Genomic DNA, 8,410 nt, shown 5'->3' on the forward strand with positions numbered 1-8,410 from the left:
TCAGATGGCTGGCTTCAGGGGCACACTGTCTGCTGGCTGATCCAGGTCCTTCTTCCTTGCCAGGGCCAGGTGGGTGAAGATGAGGATGAGGAAGAAGCCTGAGGGGCCCAAGAGGGATGGATCAGCCCTCAGGAGGGGCTGTGGGACTTTTCCATTACTAGGGACCCATTGCTATTGGGATTGGTTTTAATAAAGAGAGGAAGTTTCCTAGACAGTATCCCAGAAGATGGACTGGTATGACCCTGAGTGCCTGACAATTCAGGCCACTTGGTCTCCTGGTACCTCACCAGGCCCTCACTGCACTGAGACAGCCCTGGAACACTCAAGCCACCAAAGTCCCCTTCTCTGGGGGACAGTTTGGTTGGAGTTCATCTGAGAGTCAGTAAGTTGCTCCTGTGTTCCTCCAGGAGAAAGGCACATCATAGCATTCTGCCAGAACCAGCAAAAAAAAAAAAAAAAAAAAAAAACCAGCAAGGAAAAAATTTTAAGGAGCTAAATAAATACAGGGAATGGAGAGGATGGTTTGAACTGCAGGAATTAGGCTGGGAAGACCTGGGCTCTGCCGTGTAACTTCAGGCAAGTTATTCATCTCTCTGATCTACAGAGACCTCATGTGCAAAATAGGAAGATACCAGGATCTACTTTGCAGAGTGAAGAGAGGATTCCATGTGACAATCCACGTAAAGTGTTTATCATAGGGCCTGACACAGTGCACAAATCGCATAATAGAAAATGCTGTTATAAGTAATGATTATGATGACTATGATGCCAGGGGCACGAGTATAATGAGCAGGGGTGTTGGGGGTTCCTTTTTCCAGACCTGGTATCATTATAGCGACAAGGGACACTGTTTATATGAAAGTTGTGGCCCCAACCAACCATCACTCTCCCCCATGCAGGACCCCATCCTCCATTACCTATTGCTGCTAGGGTGCCCACAAGGATGCCAACTGCCGACAGTTTCGTGGGCATGCCCTTCATGCGGCCCACCTTGCGCATACACTGCCCCTCCACATTGCAGCGACACACAATCACTGGGGGACAGAGTAGAGGAAGGTGAGAGCGATGCAGGAGGGCTCTCTTGGCTGCTTAGAGACTCCTGCCTGGTCAGCTGGCTGACTTGTGTTTCTGTCACACACACATATGCATGGGTATGTGAATGTGTGTGCCTGGGTGCATGCAAGTATGTGGGCTCAATCACAAATATGTAAGTGAGCACAGGTGTATGCTGTCCTTGTGAGCCCACATGATGGGTACCAGCCCTTCCCCCCTGCATCCTGATGCTCCCTCAGGCTCCCTAACTTAAGCCCCAGCCTTACCTCGAACCAGGAGCTGCCACATTCGGGCATTGTGGCTGACAACCACAGGGACTATGTGTTCTCGTGGCTCTACCCAATGCAGGGCCAGAGTGAGGTAGGCATGGGAACCTGTCATGTTGCAGGAAGTAACCAGGGTCATTAGCTTGACAGGTTCACTGGGGGCTACTTCCCCTAGGTCTGATGCCACCCCCATCTCACTTCCAGGGGACCCTCCCTGTCTTCCCCCATCACATACCATTGAGAGGCTGGAGGCGCCAATCTCGCTGCACCGTGGGATTGGGACCAAGGGCAAAGCTGTAGGGACCATGCCCACTGGCCAGGTCAGGGTCCTCACTGGTGATGAGCACACCATAGTCCTGGCGTGGTGTGCAGAGGTGCCGAGCAGGTACAAGGGCCAGAGCCGGGGTGGGGGCAGGAGGGGCCTTTAGGAAGTGGACCACGAGGGTGGCAGAGGTACTCAGTCCTGGCTCATCTGCATTGTTGGGGGTAGGATTGAGCTCCAGAGTCCCTGGGCTGCTCTCTCCCCACATAACCCATCAGTTTCATCCTGCTGCTTCCCTGCCACTCTGCCTCCACTCTATCCACTCCTTCTCTCCATCCCACCATCATCCCCAGGCAGTCTCTTCCTCACAATGAGCTTCACTACTTCACTATCTGAGCAGCTATTTGTCTACCTGCACCTTTCTGAATGCCAAACCTGCCCCCATTGCCACCCCTGCTACTGATGCCAGCACCCAGCCACATGGCAGCACCCTCACCATAGAAAAGCCCACCCCTGTTGGTCTTCCCTGAGCCTTATGACTTACCCTCCCCAGGGCCAGCTGTTCATCCTGTAAAAGCTCCATTCACAGTCCTCCACACCTGGCCTCAGCAGTGTCCCGTTTGGCTCATCTCCCAACACCTCTGCTCTAAAGGCAGTCCCTGGACCTCCTTCCACTTCCCCAATCTAGTACCTCTGTCCTGAGCTTGTTCCTGAAGCCAACACCCTAAGAGGCCATCCAGAAGTTAAGGGACTGGGCTGGGGGATTTCAAGTGGGAAGCTAGAGGGTGGTGGAAGAGGGGAGGCAGAGACCAGGTCTACCTGGCTCCTTCTTACTACCTGGGGGTAGACCCATTCTCAGAAAGAGACACTGGACTTAGCTCCTTGTCCCTCTCTCCTGCCTGGGGCTTGGTGGCTGTCCATAAATGTCCCAAGGAGGAAGCTCAGTCCTGCCTGTCTGTCCATCTGTCTGAGGTTTGCATATGGAGCTAGTAAGATTTGCATATGGAGCTACTTCAATATGTAGTCCCAGTGCCTACCTCCCAGAGGCCCCCATATTGCCTGGCCATACCTGCATCCTGGGCCTCCACAAGCACTGTGTATGAGTCCCCAGGCTGGGCGCCATGCAGGGACTTGGCCGTGTGCACTTCCCCAGAGAATTCCTTGATGGATAGCCAGCCCTCTGAGTCATTGACCAGGGAGAACCTGAGGCCCAGAGAAGAGGGTAGAGGTAAGGAGGCACTGGGACTATGTATGAGGTCTTGCCCAGAAATCCCCAGGACAGTGTGAAGTGTTCAAGTTCCACATTCTCTCTGTGATTCAAGGGAGACAATAGGCTCTCTCCCCAGCTCAGGACCTGCTGGTGCTGGGGGAATCGAACAATGGATACTGTGGGTAGGGAAGTCTACCACAGTAATGGGGGACCTAATTCAACTAGGTCCAGGGCACACTGCAAAGGGGTCTGGATGGGATCAGAGCCTGGGGAAAGCTTTGTCTGTGCTTCTACCTGGATGCAATGTGGAGGAACCCCCTCCAGGTGAGCTTCTATGGGGTCTGAACACTGCCTCCATACCCTGCCCAATCCATCCAGACTTGATTCCCCCAGGAATCACAATCACTATTCTAGGCCACAGATAATGTGAATCTCATCTGAGGCCCTGGAGTCATCCTGGGGAGCAAGATAGATCCAGCCCAAGTAAGGGCTGGGCTTTTGGCTCACCTGAGGGCTCTGCTCCTAGGGTCTGAGGGCTGGATGGTCAGCAGCAGTGAGCCAGCTGGGGCGCTGACTGGGATCCTGGCCTCGTAGCTTTCCTGGTCCAACTTGGGGGGTGGTATCACTCTCTCCACCAGCACTGTCACTGTGGCTGTGGATCCAGGGCCTGGGCCTGGGCCCACCAGTTCTTCCACGTTCCGCACTACCACCACTACCTTGTGATGGGGAGCTGCCTCATAGCTGAGGTTCTGGAACCAGAGAGGCCCAGGTCACTGTGTGGGCTGGGGCGTGGCACACCTGTGCATGTGTGCATGTGCCTGTGTGTATGTGCACATGCGCTCCTTTTACATCTACTCAGACCCTGACCTTGCGGAGTCTGAGTTGCACATGACCAGAGTCTGGCTCCCAATCCAGGCCGAATATCCCTTCCACGTTTCCTGCTTCAATGGCAAAGTCCATGAGGCGGAAGGCAGGCTCAAGGTCAGCATCAGTGGCCATGAGAGTGGCTACCAAAGTCTCAGGCTCGACATCCTCAGGGAGGCTTATAGGCCCAATCTGGAGAGAGGGCGAGGGGTGGTGAGCCCTACCAGCACCCTTCCCAAGGTCTCCTTCCTGCTTTTACTTACCTGGGAGGCAGTAAACTCAGGGGCGTGGTCATTGATATCTGTGATTGTAACTGCAATCTCACACGTGCTGCTGAGGCCTGAGGCAGGAACGAGCTTCGTGTTGGTGAGACTCCAGTAGGAACAGAGTGGGTAGGAGACCCAGGTCACCATCGGGGCACTTACCACCCTCTGCTCCTGCTAGGTCAGTGGCTAGCACCTGAAGCAGAATGTTCTGGCCGCCTTGGAGTGGAGCAGTTCCCAGAGTCACAGAGCCTGAAGTAGGATCCAGCTCAAAGAGTCTCCCCTCAGCCCCCTCCACGGGTTCAGGACTGAGCAGCTGATACACAACGTAGGAATTGGGAGAGCCAGGGGCATCTGCGTCCTCTGCCGACAACCTAGTCACTTTAGTGCCTACAAGACAGGCCACACCTGGGTGGGACCACGGCCCAGACTGGAGGCCCTAAGCCTCCCACTCCATGCTTCTTTTTTGTGCTGAACTTAACTTGAGCTTGCGTGCGGAGGAGTGTTGGAGAGGGACATTAATACAGGGGCCTGAAGCTAGAGTCCCTTACCCCAGAGAAGCACAAGGGGATGGTTCTCAGAGATTGCACCTTTCCCTCACCCCTGACCAGACCCACAGCACACCTGGAGGGCTGAGTTCGGGGATGCTGACTGAGGACCCATGTGGGAGGCAGACGGGTCCGTTGTCGTTTTCATCCATCACCACCACGTGTAACTCCAGAGGCGCTGTGTAGTCCTCACCACGGGAATTCTGAGCCCTCACCTGGAGCACAAACTGCAGTGGGCAGTGGGAGGCATCAGGTCAGGGCCAAGGATGGTTCCAGTCCCTTCTGGTGGCCAGCTCCAGCTCTCCTGGGCTCTCTTCCACTGCCTCAGTGTCTGTGGGGGATGTGACATCCCCAAAAGCCAACCAGTGACTAAGCACCCTCCCGCCTACCTCCCTGGCTTCCCTCTCACCTCACCTCAGCCTGGGCCTCTCGGTCCAGCTCCCTGGTCACGTAGAGTTTCCCCTCTGTGTCCACTTTGAAGGGCCCAGGGGGCTGGCTCTCCAGGTGGTAGCGCACATCCCCTCCACTCCAACGTGCCTGAGAGGAGGGTACAGAGTGAAGACACCCATGCCAAGCACAGGAATGTTCAGTGTCAGCTCTTGTGTCCCAAAGAGATACCCAAGCAAGGGGCCAGACCCAATTACCATGTGACTTTAGGCAAACTGCTCTTCTCCCTAAGTCTTGAGGCCAGGTAGATTCCCCTGTAGGGGGCACTTGTCATTGTGACTTTGCCTTGATTCAAGCCTGGCCCTGTCCCACAGTGCCCTAATAACCAGGTTGCTTTCTTTTCTGTCCTTTCAAGCTGGGCCTGACCCAAGGACATTCCTAGAGAAGGCCTGAGACATTCCTGTCCTGGGTGACAATCCCCATGGCAGCAAGAGGTAGCAGCTGTTCTCCCCAAGAAAGCCTTGGGCAAGCTGGAGAGGTCAGAATACAGAGCTACACCTGCCAGAGGATGGCAGGTTAGGGACTATGGGCTTGGTCCCAAAGCCTTATATACCCTCCTCTACAGTGAGAAGTAATGGGAAGAGTGGATGGAGGAGTTGGGGTCAAGTTGGTTCCCAGACATACCTTCCAACAGTCCATGAGCCTCAGGTTCAACTGCACCATCTGGGATTGCTTTGGCCACTGAAAACCACTTACTTACCTGGGCAATGTAGTGTGGGTACAGGACTTCAAGATTCTCTGCCAGGTGTATAGGTCCTAGGGGCACCCAGGTGTTCTCTACTATGGATATCTCTATGGTGGCTGTGGCCTGGTGGCCTGAGGCGTGGTCACCCATGTCCTTGACCTGTACCAACAGCTGGTAGGGCCCCTCCAGGGCATAGTCTAGACTGGTGCTCCCTAGAAGGGATAGGATGGTTATCCAAGCATGAGGCCAGGGAGCAAGAACCAGAGTAACCTTCACAGCAGATACCAAACACAAAGCCAATCCAGTGGCAGAGGTTCAAAACACTCTCTTGCTCAAAGGATGAGAGGAGCACCATCATGAGATTCCAACTAGGATTTGATAGTTTGCAATGTCATTTCCATATCTACTCACACAGTGATGTGAGGGGTAGATGGATAGCCAGGATGGAGATGTGTTAGATGTGGGTAGGGTGGGAGATGATCATTGGATGAATGAATAATTTACTGGATTGATGGATAGGGATTTGAGTGAGTGCCCGGAAGAGTATGTGGCTATGTGAGTGTTGGACAGATGGGCTCTATAGGTGGCGTCAGGGTAAATGTGTGAAGGGTTGAGGTATGATTCACTTTTTTTTTTCATCCTCAAGCAGTGCTTCTAGTCTGAACTCCCTGTCGAGGTCTCTTCTGCCTTCAGCTCTGAGGTTCCTGGACCATAGCCCCTTTGAGCCATTTCTACCTGGTTTCCTGGGTGTGGGCAGAGGCACACCACCCTGTTTCCTAGCTCTCCACACACAGCCAGGCATGACCTCTGCCTTGCTCTCCATCCTTTTATCCCCCTTCATCTCCAGCTCCAACTCATTTGCAGCTCAGAGCCCCTCTTTTTCAGTTTCCCTGACTCTCCTCGGGCTCACCCTCAGGACTGAGAGCCAGAGCCCCTAGTTGAGGCTCCAACTGGAACATGTCTGGCGAAGGCTGGGCTGGTGCCTGGTTCAGGATCCGGAATCGAAGATCTGAGTTCGCTGTTCCTGGTGCATCCCCATCTGAAGCCTCAAGGAAGAGGAAGGGGACACCTGGTGGGTGGGGAGAAGATACACTGTAAGAGATGGTGCGGGTGGGGATTCTCCTGTGCCTCCCCTCTCTCTCCCTGGTTCTTCCTTCTATATCCATCCTTCTATCAGGATTGTAGGGGTGAGACATAGCTTTTCATCCCACTTCACAGATGAGAAAACTGAAGCTAAGAATAGACATGACCCACAGCAAGGTGGGAAGGGCCAGGATGGGACAGAGATGGGGGAGAAGCTTAGACCCTGGCTGCCCTGGTCCCTATACTGATCGTCTTTTTACTCTTGGCTGTTCCGTAAGTGTTCACCTGACTGCTACAATTGTCTTCCTTCATCACTCACCAGGCCTGGTACCCTGACTCAGTTGAGCTCTGTAGACAGCCTGGGAGAATTGAGGCACCTGGTCATTCTCATCCTTCACATGCACAATCACATGTTGTGGACCCCACAAGACATGTCCATCCTCAGTCTCCAGGGTGACCTGTCAAAGAAGAGTCGTGAGTACCTGGCCTTACCCTGCCTACTCTCCCCTATATCTTGCCAACCATACCTGCAGCTGATATTCTGCCTGTTCTTCTCTGTCCAGGGCCCTGGTCACTGTCAGGAAGCCAGAATCTGGGTCCACAGCAAAGGGGTCCTCAGCTTCCACGTCTGAGTCCCCTGACAGCACAACCCGACCTTCAGCCTTCTCACGGGGCAGTGGCAGCTGGTAAGAATGGAACCAAAGGAAGTGGAGACCAGGCCCCTGAAGAGTACCCCTTCACTTACTTTACATGTGGGGACACTGAGCTGGCACTTACCAGCTCTCAAGCTCACCTTGATAAGGTACAAAGGGAAATTTCCACCATAGTTTTCAGGGACTTCCACATGCAGTTCTGCAGGCTGGGCCTCAGGGAAAACCTGTGAGTGAATGCTCACCTTGACCCATGGTCTATCTTCCTACAAAGGTGCTGGGATGTGATGGGAAGAGAAATTTCTGCTCCTTCTCTGGACCTGGCTTTACCTCAGCCCATCTACCTTCTGGCTTTTGACCTCCGGATCCCACATCAGCCCTACACCCTGAGCTCTGAGCCCCCCACTTCTATACTCTTCCTATGGTGAGTAAATTGGTCCAGATGGAGTTGAGGGAAAAGGGTGCCAACCCCCAAGACCAGGGCCTGAAGGAGCGGGCAGGACCCAACTCACCTGGGTGACGCAGAGGCAAAGGAGCCACAGCCAGGCAGGGACCATGGTCAGGATGGGTCTGAGGGACATGGCAGTGAGAATCTGGCTCAGATGAGTGGGAAGGGAGGTTCTATCCCATTCACACGACTAGAGGAACCTCACTATGGACTAGCCTCCTCTTCCTTCCCTGTGGCTCACTGTTGCCTACAGGGAGGTGTCTAACTCCCCAGCAAGACCCAGCAAGACCCCAGACCCTCTTGGCTCTTGTTCCCACAAGGATCCATCCAGACACCTTTGTCTCTCTGAAGCCCTCACCTCCCCAGCTTGTAGATCCCAATGCAGTGATTTTCCGGCAGCCCCGCATCCCTGGACACACAACAAATCTCAAAAGTTTTAGATGGAAAGACTGTGTGAGGTCACTTCCTGTAGTTGCCTCATGTTGCAGGCAAGGTCTGAAGGTCAGGGCCTGGCCAAGGTCATAGAGGACTTGACCACAAGAACATTCCTCCTGGAACAAGGATTCATGGCTTGGGGTCTCAGGCACTGTCCTGCTTCCCCTGCCACACTCCAGACATGGAGTACCCCCAG

The 8,410-nt window shown here is 54.0% G+C and overlaps 1 protein-coding gene across 4 annotated transcripts; it reads right to left on the minus strand.

Annotated features, from left to right (window-relative positions):
• Cdh16 (cadherin 16) lies at nt 1-7,888 on the minus strand. Of its 4 annotated transcripts, none has more exons than XM_076838867.2 (17): nt 7,844-7,888; nt 7,475-7,558; nt 7,209-7,364; nt 7,001-7,139; nt 6,509-6,667; nt 5,614-5,810; nt 4,881-5,003; nt 4,543-4,693; nt 4,081-4,308; nt 3,919-3,995; nt 3,659-3,847; nt 3,299-3,540; nt 2,655-2,784; nt 1,555-1,675; nt 1,320-1,427; nt 918-1,034; nt 1-98 (listed from the first exon to the last, which is right to left on the minus strand). In XM_076838867.2, exons 1-17 carry the CDS (start codon nt 7,886-7,888, stop codon nt 1-3), a joined length of 2,364 nt encoding a protein of 787 aa, XP_076694982.2. The 4 variants fall into 4 exon arrangements, with proteins under 4 accessions (XP_076694982.2, XP_076694979.2, XP_076694980.2 ...); XM_076838864.2 differs by having other exon boundaries at nt 1,555-1,791; nt 2,651-2,784; XM_076838865.2 differs by having other exon boundaries at nt 1,555-1,721; nt 2,647-2,784.
• Nucleotides 7,889-8,410: the final 522 nt, after the last annotated feature.

This window comes from Callospermophilus lateralis, chromosome 18, assembly GCF_048772815.1.
Source record: "Callospermophilus lateralis isolate mCalLat2 chromosome 18, mCalLat2.hap1, whole genome shotgun sequence".
NCBI classification, from domain to species: domain Eukaryota; kingdom Metazoa; phylum Chordata; class Mammalia; order Rodentia; family Sciuridae; genus Callospermophilus; species Callospermophilus lateralis.

Coding starts and splice junctions, on each gene's coding strand:
- Cdh16 (XM_076838864.2), bottom strand. CDS start 7,888: ATGGTCCCTGCCTGGCTGTGGCTCCTTTGCCTCTGCGTCACCCAG. Junction 7,365..7,474: donor TCCCTTTGTACCTTATCAAG/GTGAGCTTGAGA, acceptor CATTCTTACCAG/CTGCCACTGCCCCGTGAGAA. Junction 4,694..4,880: donor ACCGAGAGGCCCAGGCTGAG/GTGAGGTGAGAG, acceptor TGCCCACTGCAG/TTTGTGCTCCAGGTGAGGGC.